The sequence below is a fragment of the Chiloscyllium punctatum genome, chromosome 5 (genome assembly GCF_047496795.1).
Source record: "Chiloscyllium punctatum isolate Juve2018m chromosome 5, sChiPun1.3, whole genome shotgun sequence".
In the NCBI taxonomy this organism is placed as follows: Eukaryota; Metazoa; Chordata; class Chondrichthyes; order Orectolobiformes; family Hemiscylliidae; genus Chiloscyllium; species Chiloscyllium punctatum.
Genome location: NC_092743.1, coordinates 40855649 through 40881151, shown reverse-complemented (window position 1 = coordinate 40881151; position 25503 = coordinate 40855649). Strand labels below are relative to the sequence as shown.

Here is a 25503-nt window from a genome sequence, read left to right as displayed (position 1 = left end):
ACCAGGCATACCCAGGAATTGTAATGTTGGGATCTAGGACATCTGCAAAATGATTCCATGGATATGGTTATGTCAGCTATCAGCCTTTTCCTTGACCTGCCTGTGGGATTGTGTACACAATTTTGGCACATGCTCCCAGACGTTAAGGGCACCTTGATTGATGGCATTGGATTTGTCACAGTTTATTTTATGCCAATGCTGGTACTGAGTAATCTGTCTGATTTCATTGCTTTATTTAAGTTTGGCAGCAGTTTGATACAACTGACTGGCTTCTTGGGCCATTTCGAAGGGCAGCTAAGAATCAAACACATTGCTGTGGGTTTGGAGTCACATGTAAACCAGATCCACATATTTCTTGCCTTGCAAAGCATTGGTCAACGAGGGCTTTTACAACAACTGACAACACAGTCGCTGTTCGATAGGTTTCTATTTTTAAATCTTTACCAAAATCAAATTTTGCCTTCAGCCACGATGGGATTCAAACCAATGTCCCCAGATAAATAACCTGGTGGTCGAGGTTACTAGTCCAGTGACAGTGTGCTATTTGTGGTAAAACGCCACTTAGCAGTAAAGTACAAAAGGAAGGAGGGAGGCAGGCTCGAGCAGTGAAACAGCCAACATGCATGGGTTGGATTGAATTGTCCATTTTTACCCTGTATTTTGTGTCACACTATTTCTCTCCACCTATTCATCTCATCTTTTAATACCGTTCAAACAACCACACTAAGTTTCTGGCCACATTTTTTATTCAACACTCGTGTCCATTTTTTCTTCTTTTACCCTGGGAAATGTTTTGCAATGTTGACGGCAAATGCCAACGACAAATTGCTGTATTTATTGCTCAAATACCTCAACACTACATTAAAATTCCCTAAGCAAAGGATGCTGGTTTCTGAACAGACAATCTGGCCATCTTATCACCTCAGACGATGAGACATGAGAAAACATAAGAATAGTGACAATTACTGAGCTGTGCTAGATGCAAAATTCTTGAATGAGAACTTGTTTTCAGTTTTATATATTCAGTCCAACTGCAAGTATTAATGTATCACAATGATTAGTCTTTTCCATGATATGGGATAATGAAATTACCATGTAAAATGTGAACATTTTATCGACAAGCAATACAACTCGTGCACTTCAAAAATGTTTTCCCCTTCTGACCATTAGTGTCAGAATAATTACAAGATTCTCGTTCTTATGAGCGTAGATTTATGCATGCATCGACGACACGCGACGTCAGTTATATCACTCTCCATAGATGGCACTTGACCTGAGATGGCTAGTATTTATGTTTTCAGAATAATTATATTCTTGGTGGTAGCCTCTGGTACTTCACAGAGGTGACCACAGCCCATGTGTAAATCTAGGCAAAGGCAGCTGTCATCCAAGGCCCAAACAGAGTACTACAAAACAGTATGAAACTGAAGATGCTGGTCATACTTCTGGGCTCTCAGTTGGTAACTAAATACGTCAAAAGGTATTGGATCCAACCAGATACCTTGCAAATTACCTTTTCTGAGTAGCACATCCCATGCTGTCTTCACCAATTAAGTCAAGATTAATGGCAATGAAACTTGAAATGGTGATTAACTGAATCATAAGCTTTCTTACAACACAAAATCCATTTGATCCATTACTTAAACACACAGGGAAAAGTTAAGACTTGGATTTAATCGTACTGACCTAGCTGCTGCTGCATCTGGTGGTGCATCATTGGATAAGGTGGTGGGGGCGTTGGACCTTGTTGCATCATGCCCATAGAGCTCATCTGCTGAATACTAGTTGTGGTCGTGGTGGTGGCGGCAGCATTTTGTGAATGCTGCTGTTGCTGGTGATGCTGCTGCTCCAGCTGCTGCCTGGCTCTCATTTCAGCATATTTCAACTGCTCCATATGGAAGGCCTGTCGTTCTGTGAGCAGTTGTTGTCGCTGCTGTTCCAGCTGAAATAAAGTGCAATGGTAACACACATCAACACTGTCCAAAAAGAGCATGGAGACTGATGTTGGCCTTCCAAAAACTAAGACCTTTACAGTAGCAAGCTTCAAAAGTGTTCAAAACCATCAAATAATTTCCAGAAATAGTCCCACTTGTTGCAAATGTGGATGGTCTGTGCTGTAACCAAGCCCAAATTCAGCGCACAAGTAATCTAGATTATACCAAGAGTTACATTGGAAACCAATTTGAAATCATCAGCTGGGCCTGCAGCGTGACAAAGTTATGCTTAGCAGAATCTACATACATATTATGTCGTATGGAGGCAAAAGGAATTTGTACATAATTGCATCTTTTCTCAACTTGAAAAGGGAATGGAGATAACCAAGTACTTCTGCACACATACAGCAATGCTGTGACCAATCAGAATCTACTGATTGAGAATTATGATTTATGGTCAACTGTTCTTGAAGCATCTTATTTCCAATGGTGCCTCAACCAATCATCACCCTCTCTCTCTCTCTCTCATTCTGTACAAAATGATGTCTCTATTATTTTCAAGTCTGCTTTTACATCAGAGTTCTGATGAGCGTAAGATGAAATGCTTCAATTTCTAGTCTTCTGTGAATAAGTGCACTACTCTGAAAATTTAATCATTCTTGAAAAAATGGATAATTGCACTTGTTCCAAAGTTATCCTGTAAGTCACAACACAAATTAGTCTGATTGATACACAGTCTGTACTCTCACAGTTTGAAGCACAACAACAATCAGTGTTAGAGCCACAGATGTGAAGGAAAAAAATTCAATAATCTGTTTTGCAAATCCTCTCAGTTCCACAATCGCAGCAGTGGTTTTAAGCATCTCTACAGATTGCACCTGTTGCTTGAAAGGACTGAAGTTATTTCCACAAAAAGGATAGCATTGACACCTTGACCTCAGAACTGATTCAGCCCTCAAAGCAGCTGCTCACTTTTGTTGAGTTTTTGCATTGTATTTGCACTAATTTAATTAATGCCAGTGCTAATTAGCATATTTCCTGAAGGAATAAAGGAAATGTATTGCACATTGCAATACAATTACATGCTCCACATCAGTAAACAGGATCTAAGCTGGAAATTAAAAATGTTTCAGTTGAAGTGCTTATATTGAACTAACTGGTGAGAATATAAGCAGTCACCACTTGTTATCTGCTTTTTCAGTTCATAAAATAGAACAGTAAGTTAATTATACAGTCGTCTCTTGATAAGATGCACACTATTCAATTAAGGACAGAGTTTTATGAACGTGCTACACAAAATGTAATCAGCATTTTGAAAAATATGGCTGTTCAAACGATGCATATTTCTAAAACTAAGGACTGCCAAGCAAACTTAGCATTTGTGATCTAAGAAGACATACAAAGTAAAAGAAACGTTGCACTGCCCATGAAAAATCTTAAAGGCTACAGCTAAGGACTTGTCTTTTGTTAAAATGATCCAACATATAAAGCTTCAACTTTCTTTCCCTCTCACTATACTGAGCCCATTGCAATTCCTTTCCTCCTCTGATTGGAAAGGAAAACATTACCCTGGTTGCATCTTTGATGTGACGAGATCAATACTTTTGTCCTTGATCTCAGTTTGTGCAATGATAGAGCTCCAAGTACCAGCACAAATGGCATTACATATCTGAAATTTGGTATAACAAACAGTAATTATACTTGAGAGGCTTTCTTGTTAAAATAAATACAAAACACCATTGACTGAAATGGAATAATAATGCAATGGCATATTGTTATCTGAATTATTGAGATGTTCATCCGTCTAACTATCAACCAGGCTGTGCACTGATATGAGAGAATTTCACTCTCCAGTGGCAGCAACATCTTGTGCATAACCCCTCAAAATTTAAGCTTAAGTAGACACTACTGAATGCTCGTAAGAACGCTCGTTCATCTCATTTACATACATTCGAACACTCTGGATTCATATGACACTGTGGTTTGAGCTCGACTGAAGTCCCTCACTGGCTTTGGTGCATTTTATCGTCATTGTTAGCTGATTGCTTTGTAGTGATTCATTTATGTGGTGCTGTGAACATTGAAAATAAATCCCAAGAGAGCTTCAAAGAGGCAATCAAAAAAGCATGGAAACGAAGTACAAGGTAGCAACGTTCGGATAGTTTGGCCACAAGTTTAATTAGGCACAAGCAAAGATGCTTGTGAGAAAAGTGAAGGTGGTGTTGGAAAGATTTCAGGAGAATATTCATCACATTAGGTTCAGGCAGCTGGACACTTAGCCTAGAGAACTGGGGTGAAGAAAACAGAGAAAGGATGTACAAGATCAGGTGAATGGATCTTGGAGCTTGTGTTTATGATGCAGAAAAGGGAAGAACTCAGCCCAAAGGTTCAATACCAATATAGGTCAGTAAACAAAAGAATAATGTAAAACTAGTAGACAGTAGAAGTTAGGATAAAGTTAGGATTAGCAGTCTACAAAAAAAAAATCTATAAATTAGAAACTGGACAAGACAATGAGGGAATTGTCAGATTTGGAGGTGACAAAGACATGGATGAGATAGATAGGCTGATGCATTTTGACAGTTTGCATTTTTAAAAATAGAGACATTGGAGTGTTGTTTCTGGTCTTTCTGAGGAAAGAGAAAAAAAAACTGCTGCAGAAAGCCTTTCTGGAATAGTGACCTAATTCACTAGGGATCCCTGAAACATTAATGGAGAGTGATTTATGCTGGATCGATTTAAGACAGATGGGGTAAACATTGAGGCAATGAGATGGTTTCCTCAACCAAACATCAAACAAAGACACGAGAAATTTTTAGGTCAGTTCAGGATAGACCTGACAGGAGTTTCAAACAAGTATAGAAGCTGCCCGAGAAACATTTTCTTAAAGCAGTTAAAGGAATAAGTTAACTCAGTAAAGTTTGGTATGTGCAACTTCCAGACCAGTAACATTTAATTAGAAAGCTACAGGTTATTTGAAGCAGAGAATTCTCTCAGTATTAAGCATATTAACCTCAGACTCCACAGTTGAGGGTAAAAACTGTTAAATCACCTTAAAGATCTGGTGGATGAAGGTGCAATTTCTCTGCATTTGAATTTTGGGACTGCATTACTAAGATTCCTGTGTGATGGTGATGGGGTATTCGGTTATGTAGGCTGCTCTATCTTGCTTGGTGTCAAACTGCTTTCATATTGTGAAGCACTGCTCATCTGGACAGATGGCAAATATTCCATCAGACCATAAGACATAGGAGTGGAAGTAAGGCCATTCATCCCATCGAGTCCACTCCACCATTCAATCATGGCTGATGGGCGTTTCAACTCCACTTACCCGCATTCTCCCCGTAGCCCTTAATTCCTCGAGACAACAAGAATCTATCAATCTCTGCCTTGAAGACATTTAGCGTCCCGGCCTCCACTGCACTCTGCGGCAATGAATTCCACAGGCCCACCACTCTCTGGCTGAAGAAATGTCTCCACATTTCTGTTCTGAATTTACCCGCTCTAATTCTAAAGGCTGTGTCCACGGGTCCTAGTCTCCTCGCCGAACGGAAACAATTTCCTAGCGTCCACCCTTTCCAAGCCATGTATTATCTTTTATGTCTCTATTAAGTCTCCCCTTAATCTTCTAAACTCCGTGTATTATCTTGTAAGTTTCTATTAGTTCTCCCCTTAATCTTCTAAACTCCAATGAATACAATCCCAGGATCCTCAGCCGTTCCTCATATGTTAGACCAACCATTCCAGGGATCATCCGTGTGAATCTCCGCTGGACACGCTCCAGTGCCAGTATGTCTTTCCTGAGGTGTGGGGACCAAAACTGGACACAGTACTCCAAATGGGGCCTAACCAGAGCTTTATAAAGTCTCAGTAGCACAACGGTGCTTTTATATTCCAACCCTCTTGAGATAAGTGACAACATTGCATTCGCTTTCTTAATCACGGACTCAACCTGCATGTTGACCTTTAGAGAATCCTCGACCAGCATTCCCAAATCCCTTTGTACTTTGGCTTTACGAATTTTCTCACCATTTAGAAAGTAGTCTGTGCTTTTATTCTTTTTGCCAAAGTGCAAGACCTCGCATTTGTTCACGTTGAATTCTATCAGCCATTTCCTGGACCACTCTCCCAAACTGTCTAGATCCTTCTGCAGCCTCCCCACTTCCTCAGTACTACCTGCCTGTCCACCTAACTTTGTATCATCTGCAAACTTCGCTAGAATGCCCCCAGTCCCTTCCTCCAGATCATTAATATATAATGCGAACAGCTGCGGCCCCAACACTGAACCCTGCGGGACACCGCTCGTCACCGGCTGCCATTCCGAAAAAGAACCCTTTATCCCAACTCTCTGCCTTCTGTCAGACAGCCAATCCTCAATTCATCCCAGTAGCTCACCTCGAACACCATGGGCCCTCACCTTGCTCAGCAGCCTCCCGTGTGGCACCTTATCAAAGGCCTTTTGGAAGTCTAGGTAGACCACATCCACTGGGTTTCCCTGGTCTAACCTACTTGTCACCTCTTCAAAGAATACCAACAGGTTTGTCAGGCATGACCTCCCCTTAGTAAATCCATGTTGACTTGTTCTAATCAGACTCTGCTCTAAGAATTTAGAAACCTCATTCTTAATGATGGATTCTAGAATTTTACCAATAACCGAGGTTAGGCTAATTGGCCTATAATTTTCCATCTCTTGTCTTGATCTTTTCTTGAACAAGGGGGTTACTACAGCCATCTTCCAATCATCTGGGACTTTCCCTGACTCCAGTGACTCTCGAAAGATCTCAACCAATGCCTCCGCTATTTCCTCAGCCTCCTCTCTCAGAACTCTAGGATGTATCCCATCAGGGCCAGGAGATTTATCAATTTTAAGACTTTTTGGCTTTTCTAGCACAATCTCTTTTGTAATGGCAACCATACTCAACTCATCCCCCTGACTCCCTTTAATTGTTGGGATATTACTCCTGTCTTCCACTGTGAAAACTGATGCAAAGTACTTGTTAAGTTCTCCTGCTATTTCCTTATCTCCCATCACGAGGCTTCCAGCATCAGTTTGAAGTGGCCCAATGTCTACTTTTGCCTGTCGTTTGTTTCTTATGTATTGAAAGAAACTTTTACTATCATTTCTAATTCCACGAAACTCCTGATGTATACGTTCGAAAATGATGGCGAGAGTGTGGCAAGCAAGCCACCTCTACATTTTTCAAAACATTCAAGATAAAGCAATCCACTTGACCAGCTTCCCCATTCATTGTCTTACACATTGGCAATGCGCACTGTGTACAAGGCGTATTGTAACAAAAAAGACAACACTCCTTCACCTGCGCCTTGCAAATACACCATTGCTACCTGAGAAAGGACAAAAGTAGCAGACATATGGGAGCTCCACCACCTGCAGGTTCCCCTTCAAACAACTCAATATCTTCATGTGGAACTCCATCATTATTGCTGGGTCAAAATCCTATAATTTCCTTCCAAACAGCAATGTGGGCACTGATAGCCCATGAACTGTGAACAAATTAATAAGACAACTTGCTGCCACCACTTAAAGGTCAATGAAGGACAGGCAATAAAATGGTGACTGAGCCAGTAATGCTCTCATCCCGCAAGTAAGCGAGAAAAGGACCAAGTTAAGATTAGATTACTTAGTGTGGAAACAGGCCCTTCGGACCCAGCAAGTCCACACCGACCCTCCGAATAGCAACCCACCCAGACCCATTCCCCGACATTAACCCCTTCACTTAACACCACAGGCAATTTAGCATGGCCAATTCACCTCACCTGCACATTTCTGGACTGTGGGAGGATCCTGGAGCACCTGGAGGAAACCCACACAGACACGGGGAGAATGTGCAAACTCCACATAGGCAGTTGCTTGAGGCGGGAAATGAACCCAGATCTCTGGCACTGTGAGGTAGCAGTGCTAACCATTGTGCCACCGTGCTGAGAGAAGAGGTTTAGAAAATACTTTGCTCACACAAGAAAATAGTAAAGTTAAACAGCAATGGTTACTGCAACAGTCATGACATGAAAAGGCAATCAATAAAGTTTCTGAAAGAAAAAGTGGACAGGATTACTATTCAACAGGCTGCCTAAATGGCTTTTCTTCAGTCTGATATATTTTTTGATGAACTGCACAAACTAACTGTGACTATTTGCAATGTTTGAGTGTAATAGAAAAGACCTTACTGCTTCTCTCTCTCGATCCATAATGGTTTCCAATTCTTCAAAGTGACGCAGTTTTATTTCCAGCTTCTTCATTTGGGTTTCAACCAGAAGAGCAACCAGTGACTTGATCTTCCTCTCCTCCACTGCTGCAAGGTGCTGAAATAAATAAAGAGGAGATTCAAGAACAGATTCCATCGTGGAACAGTCCAACAAAAATTATTTGCAGATAGTTCTCCTATAATGTGCGTTTATTAAATGTCTGTGATGTAATTTGTGAATTGCTGACTTTTCTTTTGTAAAGCAAACTCCCATTTGCTGTTATGTGATTCTCACCCCGACATTAGGTGTCACGATGCATGGAAGACTGGACTCCACATCAGCGTCAGCCAGCTCGAGCATCGCATGAAGAGCTTCATGAAAGGTACTGTGAAATGTTTGTGCCTGTGGAAAAGCATCATGAAAATGTCGCCACAGCCTGAGGACAAGAAGCTGGGAGCAAAGAGTTGAGACAAGAGTGAAATTTCACTGAAATTGACAACAGTAAAAGGACAATGTTGAGGAGCAGTCTGAAACTTGGCTTTATTGTTTGTATTGAGAGATTTTTTTTCTCTTCTTTTGTTTAAAAAAGATGTTTCGATGTTAAAGTATATCTGCAAACTCATGTAAAGCTGTTTCAGTGGTTAATCACTATGGTTACCGACTGCAAAAAAAAATACTAGTGGAGGGGCTTGGACATGGTCAGTTAGTTGCTCAGTGTAGTCAGTCAGCAAACACTGAACATAGTGGGTAAGTGACAGAAAGGTGGGTGGCACATTATTAGTTCTGGTGCATACACTGTTCAGAAGACATTCAGAGTTAGTCAGGGTCAGATGTTAGCGAGGATAAGAGCGACTGGGGAAGAGGTTGCAGGAAATGGTGAATACAGTAGCAGAGATAGAGTGAGAGTGAGGTATCAATGAGAAGATGGTGGCACTTCAACTAGCAGAGCGGAGAAGGTCGTTAATCTTCTTCAACATTCTGTGCATTCCTTCATATGGTTGAGACTGCATTGGCTGAACTAGGAACCCTGGTCCAGGTTGGCATGGTTCCAGCAGAATGGCGTCCTCTATTGGCCTGGGAGAAAAGGACATCCTGCCTCTGCATCGCCCCATCCCCATCAGCAGCATCTCCATGTTCTTGCCCAAAAGGAAAGGCATTAATTTGCCATTGTCTGCCACATCGAGGGCTTCTTAAAGATGGTGCTTCCTGGCATATCCAGGAAGTGGTGAATTGTTTTGGAAATAGCACATGGTGCTAGAATGTGAGAGAGGGGCACCAAAGGATGGGGCAGAAAATAAATCAGACGGGTTTTATAAAATAAGGTGATAGACGTCTCCAGGCATCATGAACCTCAAAAACCTGACAAAAACACTGATACTTCATCGAAAGGAATTAAGATTCAGTGCTTGTTTCAATCTGGGATCTAACTTGAGCAGTTACCATGAGATGGGATCAGAAGACTGGTGAGAATGTAGTGCAGTGAGCAGGTATAGATGCTAACTAAGAATAACCAATTTAAGATCTTGCTGAATTGCACTACACAGTATTAAAGGTCAGTTACAACAGGTCAAAATTTACTTCGACTGTGCAAGCATTTATGTTATGCTAACTACTACTTGTGTTTTGATTTTGACTGGTATTATTGGTGGTGAGCCCCACTTTGTTTATCCCATGGGCCCCATTATCCCTACTGAATGATTTTCTATAAATGCCGTCGCATGGGAACACAACTATAACAGTGTAGGAGAACTACCTATAATAGCTTGGTCTTCTGGTATAGATTAGGTTTAAAATGGAATGGAAAACAACAGAAAATCTGGAAGCAAAAGTACTTCCAACGATACAAAAGGTCTGCAGTCAATTTCCGTGTCAGGCAAGATCTCTTCATAGTTATTTTCCACAGTTTATTGCTCATAAACAGTGAAATTCAATGAAAAGTCTCTTCTTCCTCAGGCAGCTGAGGAAATCTGGCATGACAGTAAATGCCCTTGCCAACATTTATAGGTGCATCATTGAGAGCATTCTGTCTGGATGTCTCACAATCTGGCATGGCAACTGTACCATTCAAAATCGGAGACGGTTACTGGCCCAGGCAATCACAAAAGCCAGTCTCCAATCTATAGAATCCACCTACCAGGCAGACTGTCAAGGAAAGGCTGCCAGCATTCTCAAAGATACATCCCACCCTGGCAATGTTTTTCTACAACCTCTACCATCGGGAGAAGGTACATAAGCTTGAATACACGCAGTCCGTTTCGAAACAGTTTCGACCTGACTGTTGTTAGAATACTGAATGGACTCTCAAACCCTTAACATTCGTCTGTACCTGTGTTTTTGTCGTTGTACACTTATGAGTTGCTTATCTATGCTCCTTAACTCTCTGATCTGCCTATACTGCTCGCAAGACAAAGGTTTTCACTGTGCCTTGGGAGGTGTGACAATAAATTCAATTCAATTCAAATTAAACGTCTTCTACCATTTGACAGAACACAAGATTCAGCAATTCACTATCCAGTTTCACTTCAACTACCCAACTAATATACTTTGCCTCAGCTTGTAGCCATTCTACCCAGGAAATCTGCTGTCTGGTACGCTATATTCTTTCTACTATCCTCCAAAGGCTAGGATAATGGATTCCCTCCCAAGCCACATATCGACAAAGAAGTGCAGGTAGAGAAAACCACTATTATCCATCTGTTACTGAGGAGTCCAACTGTCTGGTGTGCACACCCAGGGATCTCAACTCAGACATGCAAATCTAAGCAAAGAGCCGATTAGCTTTGGTAATGTGATTGTAGATGAATGACACCCATTCATTCAAAGACTAACAAATTAATAGGACAATGGTTCAGAGGACAGACATCAATGGCGAGGAAGACACTTATAAATCATTGAGGTAACTAAGTTGCCAGTGGAGTCGTCTCAGGCCTGATGCAGTACAAGTCCCAACTACAATGCTGAATGTTCATAATTACTCTTCGATCTCCACAAGGTTGACTTGAGCAAACATAACACATAAATGAGCAAATTGTGCATGGACTCTTTGGCCAGGGAAACAAAAACTGTATCGACAGGTTCAGATCAACACACAAATTGATATGGTATTACAAAAGGCATTGTTCTTTGGTTGAAGTTGAAACAAAGATCCCATCTGCCTTTTCGGTGAAGCTGGAGACCTCACAATGGGCACATGAACGTCAATGCCACCAATTCTGGTCAATCACCTATCAACTGTTATGCGATAAGAAAGGACTTAAATTCTTGAGTTGCACATTTGTTAATGCTGCATTGTTTCCTTTCTAACACAGACTGATAATTAGATTTTCTTCCTGAACTTTAATTTCTTTTTTGCAGAGATGAGTAAGGCTTGCAAATGTTAACCCCAACTGCAGAAATTAGAACTCCAGTAATGGAGAAAGAGAAATTCATTGATTCAAATGTTATTGTAGAAACTACCACTTAAGCAGAATAAATGCATTTTTTTCTCAACAATTAGACACTGCACTGTCAGCTTTGCACGGATGCTGGAACTCATTTCAAGACTCAAAGCACAATGGCACCATACCCATGGGGTCATAATCAAAGCTCACATATCAACATGGTAAGGTAGGAATGCAACATCGTCAGAAGTGTATCTTTTGGATAAAATGACCAATTTGAGCCTTGGCTATCTCCTTGGGTGGATGCAGGAGATCCCATTACTGTACTCAAAGTAGCATAGAGAACTTTCTTAAAATACTAACAGGGAGGTCATAGAGTCATAGAGATGTACAGCATGGAAACAGACCTTTCGGTCCAATTTGTCCACGCGGACCAGATATCCCAACCCAATCTAGTCCCAAATGCCAGCACCCAGCCCATATCCCTCCAAACCCTTCCTATTCATATACCCATCAAACGCCTCTTAAATGTTACAATTGTACCAGCCTCCACCACTTCCTCTGGCAACTCATTCCATACACGTACCACCCTCTGCATGAAAAAGTTGCCCTGTAGGTCTCTTTTATATCGTCCCTTCTCACCCTTAACCTATGCCCTCTATGCCAGGGAAAAGACTTCAGGGAAAACAGCTCCAGCCTGTTCAGCCTCTCCCTATAACTCAAATCCTCCAACCCTGGCAACATCCTTGTAAATCTTTTCTGAACCCTTCCAAGTTTCACAACATCTTTCCATTAGGAAGGAGACCAGAATTGCACGCAATATTCCAACAGTGGCCTAACCAATGTCCTGTACAGCCGCAATATGACCTCCCAGCTCCTGTACTCAATACTTTGACCGATTAAAGGAAAGCATACCAAACACCTTCTTGACTATCCTATTTTCCTGTGACTCCACTTTCAAGGAGCTATGAATCTGCACTCCAAGGTCTCTTTGTTCAGCAACACTCCCCCGGACTTTACCATTAAGTGTAAAAGTTGTACTAAGATTTGCTTTCTCAAAATGCAACACCTCGCAGTTATCTGAATTAAACTCCATCTGCTACTTCAGCCCATTGGCCCAGCTGATCAAGATCCCATTGGAATCTGAGGTAACCTTCTTCGCTGTCCACTACACCTCCAATTTTGGTGTCATCTGCAAACTTACTAACTGTACCTCTTATGCTCACATCCAAACCATTTATATAAATGATCAAAAGTAGTGGAACCAGCACCTATCCTTGTGACACTCCAATGGTCACAGGCCTCCAGTCTGAAAAACAACCCTCCACCACCACCCTCTGTTTACGACCTTTGAGCCAGTTCTGTATCCAGAAGGCTAGTTCTTCCTGTATTCCGAGAGAGCTAACCTTACTAACCAATCTCCCATGGGAACCTTGTCAAACACCTCAAGTCCACATCTACCGCTTTGCCCTCAATCCTCTTTGTTACTTCTTCAAAAAACTCAATCAAGTTTGTGAGACATGATTTGCCATGCATAAAGCCATGTTGACTATCCCTAATCAGTCCCTGCCTTTCCAAAGATGTATACATCCTGTCCCTCAGGATTCCCTCCGACAAACTGCCCACCACTGATGTCAGGCTCACTGGTCTATAGTTCCCTGGTTTGTCCTTATCACATTTCTTAAACAGTGGCACCACGTTAGCCAATCTCCAGTCTTCTGGCACCTCACCTGTGACTGTTGATGATACAAATATCTCAGCAAGAGACCCAGCAATCACTTCTCTAGCTTCCCACAGAGTTGTAGGGTACACCTGATCAGGTCCTGTGGATTTATCCACTTTTATGCATTTCAAGACATCCAGCACTTCCTCCTCTAATGTTGACATTTTTCAAGATGTCACCATCGATTTCCCTAGATACGACATCTTCCATGTCCTTTTCCACAGTAAATACCGATGCAAAATACTCATTCAGTATCTCCCCCATCTCCTGCAGCTCCACACAATGGCTGCCTTGCTGATCTTTGAGGGGCCTATTCTCTCCCTCGTTATCCTTTTGTCCTTAAATGTATTTCTAAAAACCCTTTGGATTCTCAACTATTTGCCAAAGCTATCTCATGTCCCTTTTTTTGTCCTCCTGATTTCTCTCTGAACTATACTCTTACTGCCTTTATACTCTAAGGATTAACTCAATCTATCCTGTGTATACCTGACATATGCTTTTTTTTGTTAGCCAAACCCTCAACTTCTTTAGTCATCCAGCATTCCCTATACCTACCAGCCTTCCCTTTCAACCTAACAGGAATATACATTCTCTGGGATTCTTGTTGTCTCATTTCTGAAGGCTTCCCATTTTCCAGCCGTCCCTTTACTTACGAACATCTACACCCAGTTAGCTTTTGAAAGTTCTTGCCTAATAACGTCAAAATTGGCCTTTCTCCAATTTAGAACTTCAACTTTTAGATCCGGTCTATCCTTTTCCATCACGATTTTAAAATTAATAGAATTATGGTCACTGGCCCCAAAGTGCTCCCCCACTGACACCTCAGTCATCTGCCCTGCCTTATTTCCCAAGAGTAGGTCAAGTTTTGTACCTTCTCTAGTAGGTACATCCACAAACTGAATCAGAAAATTTTCTTGTACGCACTTAACAAATTCCTCTCCATCTAAACACTCAATGTGAGTTAATGACAAGGAAAGAAATATTCATGCCCTTTAAGTGAGGGAGTTCCAGAGACCTAATGTATTGAAAGAAAATAAAGTACGCATCAATAAAGCGTACTGGCTGGAATAAAGTTACAGTTGTGAAACAATGTTCAAGTTGTAGACTATCATCGGACTGTAATCTGACTACACATCCTTTGGTCAAAATTCTTCTATCCTTCATGGAAATAATATGAAGAATGAAAACAGCACTATCCATGATACCAGCTGAGCACAGAGAGGTATGACTCCAACTGGGAAGTTTTCCATAATTGGACTTTTACTTGAACTTTTTTTAACGGTGTACTCGAACAAAATGTGACCCCAAAATCAACCTTCATTACTAGTCATTTAACTCGCTGCTACTGATGTGACCTTGCAGCTAACTGCATTGCTGCGTCTCCCTACATTATGCAGACTATATTTCTAAAGTACATTGATTGAAACATTTGGAAAATGTCCTAAAGGCATGAAAAACACTCTCACTTTAAGTCTCAACAAAAAAAAAGTTAAGTCAATGAAAATTACCTTTGCCTTTGTAGCAGCTGAAGCCAGAGCTGCTGCAGCAGCAGTGACTATGTTTCCTTCACCAATGTGCTGCTCTAATTTCTTCTTCCCAACATCCAATTCTTTGTCTTTGGCAGTGACATCAATATTTTCCTTGTTCTCCTCTTTGTCTTTTTCATCTGCTACAACTATCAGGTTAAAGACAAAGTTACTTTAAGTAGGCACAGAAATTTAAACACAGTCCATAAAGCACAAATGTAGTTTTATGCATGCACTTCTATCTTTTTCAGAACTGAATCAATCCATTTGCCTTTCAAAAGCACTGCTTAGTCTTAGAAATAAAACAGATCATGGAAATGCATGCTTTGTTCTTTGACAGGTACTTAAAATGAGAAGATTTGTAGCTCAGGTTGAGGTTCTGGATGTAGGTTTGCTCGCAGAGCTTGAAGGTTTATTTTCAGACAAACGAAGGTTCATTGAAGATGTAAGTAATCCACACTGTAAGTAATCTAATCTAATCTAATCTAAATGTTACCCAGTATGGTGACGAAATATCTGAAAATGAACATTCAGCAAGCAAACCTACATCCAGATGCTTTAAAACTAATCGAAATCCTGCCAGTTCTCCGAGAAGCACAGCTAGTGCAAAGGTATCTCATTAGTAATTAGACATTCGAGAGTCTGGAGAGATTCTCACCAACATAGAAAGAGCCAAGAGTGACAACAGGCTTGGATACTTGACTTTGTATACACTAAAACATCCAACCTCAGTTCATAATAATCTGCCCTGATGACCCCCTCATCTTCCAAACAGTGAAGTTAGAGAATGACATTGTTGCAGGTTCACTGTAGAACTTAAAATCACATTATTTTGATTTAGTATAGTTTTATCCTAATCTCCAATAATTCCCTAGAATTGTTGAGTGAATTTTGATGTCAACTTCAAATGTGACAAGTTACAGGCACACAGATACAAAACCACTGAAGACAAACTCAGAACTAATGTTACTAACTTCTTCAGAGAAGGTACAACATGGAAACAGAATGCTGTTCACAACCATTACTCATGTTCAGCTTCCACGAACAGTAGGCTTCATCCTATTTAGCCATGGCCAGGTAAATGAGGGGTTACAGGATAGAGGGGGGAGCGCTGGGTTTGGTGGGATGCTCTTCGGAGGCTTACTGCAGATTCAATTGGTATAATGGTATCTTTCCACACGAGGGATTCTATGAAATAGTACTTACTCTATCCATTCCTTTCTCTGTTTTCAATTCTTCAAACATATCACCTCAATATTTCTTCATAACAACTCTTCTAATATTTAAAGGATTCCAATGTTTTCTGATTTCCTTCCATCAGGCAATCTCTCAATGAGATTATGGACCAGGCACTCAAAATAGATTAGATTAGATTACGGAGATTAGATTAGATTACTTACAGTGTGGAAACAGGCCCTTCGGCCCAACAAGTCCACACCGACCCGCCGAAGCGCAACCCACCCAGACCCATTCCCCTACACCTAACACTACGGGCAATTTAACTTGGCCAATTCAGCTAACCTGCACATTTTTGGACTGTGGGAGGAAACCCACGCAGACATGGGGAGAACGTGCAAACTCCACACAGAGTCACCTGAGGTGGGAATTGAACCCAAGTCTCTGGTGCTGTGAGGCAGCAGTACTAACCACTGTGCCACCGTACCGCCCACTGCCACTGTGCTGCCCACACTGTCCTGATTTCCCTCTTCAGTATACTCCTACTGCCTTTATAGTCTTTTAAGGATTCTCTCAATCCCTGCTTCTATACCTGACAAATGCTTCCTTCTTCTTCTTGACCAAAACCGCAATTTGTCCAGTCATCCCGCATTCCCTACACCTACCAGCTTTGCCCTTTTATCCTAACAGGAACATATTGTCTGTTGACTCGTTATCTCATTTTTGATGGCTTCCCATTTTCCAGCCATCCCTTTATCTGAACAATCCCCTGACCCCCCCACCCATTTCAATTTTTGAAAGTTCTTCCCTAATACTGTCCAAATTAGTCTTCCTCTAATTTAGAACTTCAAACTTTTGGATCTGATCTGTCCTTTCCCATCACTATTTTAAAACTAATAGAATTATTAGAATTATTTTCCAAGAGTAGGTAGAGTTTTACGGTTCCTCTAGTAGGTTCACCCACTTAATGAATCAGAAAATTTTCTTGTACACGCTTAACAAATTCCTCTCAATCTAAACCCTTCACACTATGCCAGTCCCAGTCTATGTCTGGAAAGTTAAAATCTCCTACCATAACCACCCAATTATTCTTACAGATAACTAAGATCGCTTTCCAAATTTGTTTCTCAATTTTCCGCTGACACTTGGGATCTATACTACAATCCCAACAAGGTGATCATCCCTTTCTTATTGTCAGTTCCACCCAAATAACTTCCCGAGATGTATTTCCTGGAATACCTTCTCTAATTACAGCCATAATGTTATCCCTTATCAAAAACGCTAGTCCCACTCCTCTCTTACCTCCCTTTTCTGTCCTTGCTATGTCACTTCTGACCTGCAACATTTCAGCTGCCAGTCCTGTCCATCCCTGAGCCACATCTCTCTAATTGCTACGATATCCCAGTCCCATGTTCTCATCCATGCCCTGAGTTCAACTCACTTGTATGCCTGTGTCTAAGTCTTTTTGATCTGGACATCCCTTTGTTCTGCTTGTAAACAAAGCTTTTCACTGTACCTCAATACATGTGAAAATAAATCACTCAAATCAATCTTGCATTGAAATAATGCAGTTTGATTCAACAGTCCTAGCTCATTCTCTACTTTGTTACTGCCTGATCTGACTCTTGCATTTGCTCCCTTTCCCAACCACCCAAGTCTCAGATTGCTCTCTCTCTTCACTGTCCAACACCCGTGACCTCGGCCCCTTAGTAGATGGGCCTGAGCAGCTTGTATTAATCCTTTTCCAATTCAGGTGCAATCAGTCATTCTTATACAGGTCATTTCTATCCCAGATGAGATTCCAATAATTCGTAAGAGTCACTGTATCTATTATTTCAAGTTATTAGTTATTCTAAATTCCTCTTTTTGGTTGTATTTTAACTGCAGTGTTTATAGGCACTTAACATTTGCCTTTTAAAAAGAAGAAAAAATAAGGGTCTGGACTACCTTAAACTATTTTGGGGGGTCAGGGGAATGTTCTCAGATAAAGAGATGGCTGGAAAATGGGAAGCCATCACAAATGAGATAACGAGTCAACAGACAATATGTTCCTGTTAGGATAAAAGGGCAAAGCTGGTAGGTGTAGGGAATGGGGGATGACTGGACAAATTGCGGTTTTGGTCAAGAATAAGAAGGAAGCATTTGTCAGGTATAGAAGCAGGGATTGAGAGAATCCTTAAAAGACTATAAAGGCAGTAGGAGTATACTTAAGAGGGAAATCAGGACGATCAAAAGTGGACATGAGATAGCTTTGGCAAACAGGATTAAGGAGAACTGAAAGAGATTCTATCAAGACATTAAAGGACAAAAGAGAAACTAGGGAGTGAATAGGACACTTCAAAGATCAGCAGGTCAGCGTGTATGTGGAACCGCAGGAGGTGGGGAGATATTAAATGAGTGTTTTGCATCAGTGTTCACTGTGGAGAAGCAAATGGAAGATATGGAATGTAGAAAAATAGATGGTGAGATCTTGAAAAATGTCCGCATTACAGAGAAGAAAGTGATGGATGTCTTGAAATGCATAAAAGTGGATAAATTCCTAGAACCTGATCACGTGTACTCTAGAACTCAGAGAAGCTAAGGATGGGATTGTGGGATCTCTTGCTGAGATATTTGTATCATCAAGGGCCATAGGCGAGGTGCCGGAAGACATCAGTGGTGGGCAAGTTGTTGGAGGGAATCTTGAGGGACACGATTAACATCTATCTGGAAAGGCAAGGACCAATTAGAGATAGTCAGCATGGCTTTCTGTGTGGGAAAATCCTGTCTCACCAACTTGATTGAGTTTTTTTGCAATTGCAAAAGGAGAGGATCAATGAGGGCAGATATGATTGATATGATCGATATGATCGATATGGACTTCAGCAAGACGTTCAACAAGGTTCCTCATGGTAGACTGGTTAGTAAGGTTAGACTGCATGGAACACAGGGAGAACCAGCCATTTCAATGCAGAACTGGCTCCAAGAGAGAAGACAGGGTTGCTTTTCAGACTGGAGGTGTGTGACCAGTGGAGTGTCACAAGGATTGGTGCTGGGTCCACTGCTTTTTGTTATTTATGTAAATGATTTGGATATGAACAAAGAAGGTAAGTTAGAAGCTTGTAGATGACACCAAAATTGGAGGTATTGTGGACAGCGAAGGAAGTTATCTCAGAATACAAAGGGATCTTGATTAGATGGTCCAATGGGTGGCAGATGGAATTTAATTTACATAAATGCAGCTCCATTTTGGAAAGGCAAATCTGGATAGGACTTATTCATTTAATGGTAAGGTCCTGGGGAGTGTTGCTGAACAAAGAGACCTTGAAGTGCAAGTTCATAATTCCTTGCATTTGGAGTCAGAGGTAGATTGGATGATGAAGGTGGAGTTTGGTACGCTTACTTTTATTGGTCAGAGTATTGAAAATAGGAGTTGGGAGCTCATATTGTGGCTGAACAGAACATATTTCACACCACTTTTGGAATAATGTGCAATTCCAGTCTCCCTGCTTTAGGATGCTGCGAAACCTGTAAGGGTTCAGAAATGATTTACAAGGATGTTGCCAAGTTTGGAGGATTTGAGCTATTGGGAGAGGCAGGGGCTATTTTCCTTGGAGCATTGGAGGCAGAGGGGTGACCATATTGAGGTTTATAAAAATCATGAGGGGCATGGATAGGGTAAATGGAAATGGCCGTTGCCCCAGGATGGGGGAGTCCAAACCCAAAAGGCACAGGTTTAGGGTGAGGGGGGGAAAGATTTCAGAAGGGCTGAAGGGCTAACATTTTGATGCAGAGGTTGGTGCTTGTATAGAATGAACTGCTAGAGGAAGTGGAGAAGGCTGGTACAATTACAACATTTAACAGGCATCATGGTGTGTTTCGGAATAGAAAGGGTTTAGAGGGATATGGGCCAAATGAGACTAAATTTATTTGGGATATCTGGTTGGCATGGACGAGTTTGCACTGAAGGGTCTGTTTCCAAGCCCTTGGACTCCATAATTGTCCAAACATCCCATAAACACACTCCTTGGCAAAAAGGAAAATTCAAACACAGATTCGGATATTCAGTGCTTCAAACCAGGAGGAAAAACATGGAGAAAATTCAGAGAGTGCACAACCAGGAGTAATCCACTGATGATTCCAAATCAGTTGAGACCCCAATAGTTTCTGCTTAAAGCTAAACTCAAAAACCTAGAAATCCTGATCTGAGAAAGCTGGCCACATCCATTCAGGCTGTTTGAACAAAAACTCAAGGCCTCCCAAGCGGTTTACCTTCATGGTTCTGGTGGATTGCTCAGTGCCTCTGCCTTGCAACCTCTGCTCAAACAAAAAATAGCAACAAAATAAATTGAAATCACAGCATCATCACAATGAATCTGCACTGCATCCTTCACGTTGGCATCTGAATTGCCAAATGGATCCCAAACGTCTTTATTTATTCACTTGCAGAACAGGGGCATTGCTGGCTGGGCCAGTATTTATTGCCCATATCAAGCTTCTTGAAGTGGTAGCGGTGAGCTACCTTGTCAAACTGCTGTAGGTCATGTACTATAGGTGGATCCACAATCCTATTGAAAAGGGATTTTGACCCAGCAGCAGTGAAGGAAAAGTGCGAATTTCCCAAATCAGCATGGCGAGTGGCTTGGAGATGAACTTCCATATTCCCATGTATCGGCTGCATTCAGTATTCTTGGCAAGACAAACCACTTCCCTCTCTCATTGTTTCTTATGAATTTATAATTACATTGCCACCCATTCTCCATGTTAAGACACCTCAATTTTCTCAATTAGAATCTTGCACAGTATCTCAATGGTTTTCCTAAGTCACAGAATTCTTACAGTGTGGAAACACTTCATTTGGCTTAACAAGTCCAAACCAACTCTCCAAAGAGTATCCTTCCCAGACCTGTTCCCCATAGCTATTACTCTACATTCTCCTTGACTAATGCACCTAATCTACACATCCCTAGACACGAAGGGTAATTTAGCTTGGCCAATTCACCTTAATTGCTCAGCACTGGACTGTGGGAGAAAATCAGGGCAGCCGGAGGAAACCCATGCAGACATGGGGAAAAGTATGCAAACACCACACAGATAGATGCCAGAGGCTGGAATCAAACCCGGGTCCCTGGCACGATCTGAAGCAGCAGTGCTAATCAGCACTCTTCTTGGGGGATGGAGAAAAAAAGTCAATCATCTCAACTTTAGAATATCATGCAATGACACAGCATTTGGATTGTTCATTAATCATATTACACTTGAGCAGACTATTGGATACAACAATGCCTTCAATTCATCCTGCTTCAGCCTTTTCAGCATATGCTCTGCCTAACAGAGTCATAATTTTCCCTTGAAGTATTTACCAATTCTTATCATATTCCAATTCAATCTTCTTCCATTGTCTTTTAAGATTGAATTTTCAAGAGTACAGCAATTTGCCTGCAAATGAACAAGTTCTCTCATGTTTTTTTCTCGCAGCTCACATTTTTCTTCTCCACTGGACACAGTTTCTCCTTTCTCACTACCAAAACTGATCATTAATTGAACACATCAACAAATCAAAAAACAAATTGTCAGAACTCAATGAACAACAGAGTTGGCTTGTCTTGTCATGCTATAAAATTTGAAGCCCTCATCCTGAGATAGGTCAAATAAAATCACCACTGCATTTCCCCATAATTTGCTCCCTTCAAAAGGAATCATCTTTCTCCAAACTTCTTGCATTAGTTCCTCACCATAAACAAAAGGTTAAGCTTAAGATAATGGAGAAAGCACAGCTCTGCAAGCCTTTTCAAAAGTTTTTACAATCCATAGATAGGCCAAGGAAACAAGATTCAGGTAGTTAAATCATGACTGTCATGTTATTCTTCTGCCAAAACAGTAATGACACGAAAGGAATCCACAGCAAGCCAGGTCACAGAACCATAAGCTATACATTAGAAGATCAGTCTGGAAGACTGTCCTTCTAACCGAAATGTCTCTGCAATGGAGGCGGGGACTGGGGGGCATAACACATGTGAAACTGAATTTGTCCATCTGTTTGGCTCTGAATATTACATAGAGTCAAGTAAAGAATCATTAAATTTTGCCTTTTTCCCATTTTACTCTTTTTACCCAATTTAATACTTGTTCACAGAATGCTTATGTGTTCTGTCCGTTCTTGCCCCCCTTCTCCCAAAATGCTCTCCAATTCTTTTAATGACTTTTCTCCAGCCTTAGTTATTCAATCTGCCAGCAAACTGTTTGAAGTAAAGTTCAAGTGAAGCCCATCCCACTACAACAGCTTGCTTCCACCCAGTACATGCCAGTGTCCGTGAAAAAAAGCCATTCCACTCTCACCAAACTTTATGTCAGTTTGCCCTTGACTCTGGTAATAATTCCAAGGTTACTACTTTGGAGGTTCTGCTTTTTAATTTATCTGTTAACTGCTCAAAACCTTTCAATGAAACCTCATTTCTCATACTATCAATGTCATTGGTACCAATATGGATGATAACCACTGATTCCTCTCAAAGTCCTCCTTCCACCCTGAGATTTTATCAACCCTGACAGTTGGCAGACAACATAGCCTATGGGACTTCTGTTCACAGATGTCGAGATTAGCATCTATTCTCTGTCAAAATTACATTCCTTCTTCCTTCCCCCATTTGAACAGGTTCCTGCACCATGGTGTCATGGTCGGTTTAGTCACCCTTTCTGCAGTCCCCACTGTCATCCACACAGCTTGCTAGAATCTCGTAACCGCTGGACAACTGCAGAGGCCGAGGCTCCTCAATTTAAAACCTGAGCTCATATTTTCTTCACCTGTGGCTGTGTCCTATTGTGCCCAATTACAAATTCTAAATGACCAAATTTGAAAGGCATGACCACCTTCAGAAGAAAAAAAAGTGTCCTGGTAACCGTCAAACCCAATTCAACATCTCCTTGTGTAAAAACTCTCTACACCCCGAAGAATCAACCCAGTAAACCATCACTGCTCCTCCAATGCCAATATATTTTTCCTTGGAGACCTAAACTGTTCATTGTATCACACAGAGAATACAGTGTTTACTGTAGTTTTATCAAGAATTCCCTATTTTTATGCAGCACTCTTTGAAATCAAGACGAACATTCTAGTTGCCAGAACTTGAAAGCTAGCTTTTGACGACTTTGGCACAATAACTCTCAAATCCCTGGGTTGCAATCTTCCTCAATTTAAGTAACATTCAGCACCATTATTTTCCAAGTGCAAACCCTCATATTTCCCACATTATATTCCATATGCAAGGGTTTTTGCCAAGTTACTTAAACTATCTCTATCCGCTCGTAGACACTGTCATTCTCACTACTTGTCCTCCCACATGCTTTTGTGTCATCGGCAAATTTGGTTGTTGTATATTCTGTTTTCTTATCCAAGTCATTGATATTCAATTGTAAATAATCACAGTCCCAGCAGTGAACCCTGTAGCACTCCACTCATCACAGGTTTCCACTCTGAAAATACCTCTGAACTGCTGTCTTGTTTTAGTTAGCTAATTCTCTATCCATACTGATATACTCCCCCAAAACGGTGTACTCTTATCTCATTGAAAAGGCACCATATATAAGGCTACTTTTTGAAATACATATGTTTATTCTATTAATTTCTCATCTACTCCCTTTGGCATTGTTGGAGATGGCCACTGTGCTCCACTAGCAGCACAAAGGTTACTTGCCACGAGTCAGCCCAAGCCTGGATACTGTCCAGGTCTTGCCACATTTCTGCGTGAACTACTTCAGCATCTATGGAGTAGTGAATGATGCTAAATATTGCATAATCATAAGCCAACATATCCACTTCTAACTTATGACTGAGGATTACCCTTAGATTATTACGTTTGAGGTCTGACATTTTCATTTATTTCACAGCTGTTTGTATTCTACTTGTCAAATTTGATCTCTATTTTCACCCAGGTCATTGGCACTGACACACACACACACACACACCTCTCTGGCTGCTCACTCACCCCTTTCAGAATATCCAGCAGCCACTTGAAGCACTTTTGACCCCAGCACCTGTGTTTACCTATCACTACTTCACTCTTCCATCCCTCTCCTCACCCAAAACCCTTCCCATTCTCCCTTGATCTGAAGGTCCCCCTACCCCTACCCCTACCTCCATTCTTGAATGAGGGTTGCACCTGAAACATTGTCTTCTCTACCTCTTGATGCTGCGTGGCTTGTGATGTTCTTCCAAAGTAGATACCAGCAGCTGCAGCTCCTTTTTTGTGCCCAGTACCAAAGAGACAATGCACCATGCTTTTTTTCCTCACAGAAACACTGTTTTTATGAGCGAATCCCCGATCACAATTGCTCTCTCACTCATTCGCTTCATCCATTATCACCCCAGCCAAATAAAAAGCCCTGTCACACCATGCAGCTGAACCACTTGGTGCCATGGACCTGACTCTCGTTACATTTCATTGGAGGAATCATCTCTCCCAGCAGGATCCAAGATGGAAAACCTCACTATCTGCCTCCTGCTTTTACTACCTGGTGGTGACCCATTAGCTTTCAGCTTGTGTACTCTTTGCCTGTGATATCTACACCATACTGTACATGCTCATAATAAAAATCTCAGCCTTGCAGTGACTTCAACTGCCACTCCATATCAAAAATGTAGATTTCAAGTAGCTGTAGTTGGAGAAATGTCCTGCACATGTGGTCACTCTGGATACTGGAAACATCTCTGACTTGCAAATACTGTAAATTTCAAGCCTCCAGTTGTTTCCTCCATCAAGAAGTTTAACACAAAACTCTCCTTTTCTAACATACAACTGCCAGTTGAAAGTCCTAACAATGATACGAAACTACTGAAGTAAAATTGAAGCATCAGCTAAACCAGATACACAAAAATAAAAGGATGGATAGACAAGTTTCCTTCACCACTGCCTGTAGTTTGACATGTGGCCATAGCAAGAGCAGAGTAATCGCAAGACAGCATTGTCCACTTGTCTTTTCAATTGCAATTGACCAAATAAAACTAGAAATAGCAATCAATCTTGAGAGAATTTCTTCAGTGAACACATGCATTATTCAGTACCACTACTGGAATAAAATGAAATGAAGTTATTCAGAAAATGCATCTAAAACAGTGCCTCACTTCACAACCTCACTCCCCCTCACCCCACACAAAGCTTCATTAAACACTTAACAGGACTTTGAATGGAGCAAGACCACTGCTTTCAAGATTACAGTCTGCAAAGCGAAGGAGAAACAAACTGAAATCTAGGCATTTAAGAAAAAACAATCACAATTCCATATGTTAACTAGTCTGGTTAAGAGTACAGCAAAGCAGCCCACTAAGATCAGAAAGTCCAAACTAGCCCAAGAATGTTACAGGATACACCAGACATTAGAATTGACGATTAAAGCAAGTTAACACACCAAACCCTTAAATAAACTATCTAAATTTGCATCCTCACCAGTTGTCTTACTTCCTGCCCTCCTGATCAGACTGGCTCTTCAGGACGTGATAGTACAATGAATGTGCTACTGAACGGACACCACAGATATTTTGCATTCCAATTCCATAACAGCACATCAGGGAACTAAATTCAACA

At 41.2% G+C, this 25503-nt stretch overlaps 1 protein-coding gene across 3 annotated transcripts in view; it reads right to left on the bottom strand.

The window, feature by feature from the left end:
• Positions 1-25503, bottom strand: part of smarcc1a (SWI/SNF related BAF chromatin remodeling complex subunit C1a) — a 221871-nt gene that overhangs the window by 51218 nt on the left and 145150 nt on the right. For all 3 annotated transcript variants that reach the window (XM_072570120.1, XM_072570121.1, XM_072570122.1), the window contains 3 exons: positions 14750-14916; positions 8121-8255; positions 1687-1942 (listed from right to left, as the gene is read on the bottom strand). In XM_072570120.1, coding sequence (XP_072426221.1) covers positions 1687-1942; positions 8121-8255; positions 14750-14916 — 558 coding nt within the window. The remainder of the gene's footprint in view (positions 1-1686; positions 1943-8120; positions 8256-14749; positions 14917-25503) is intronic.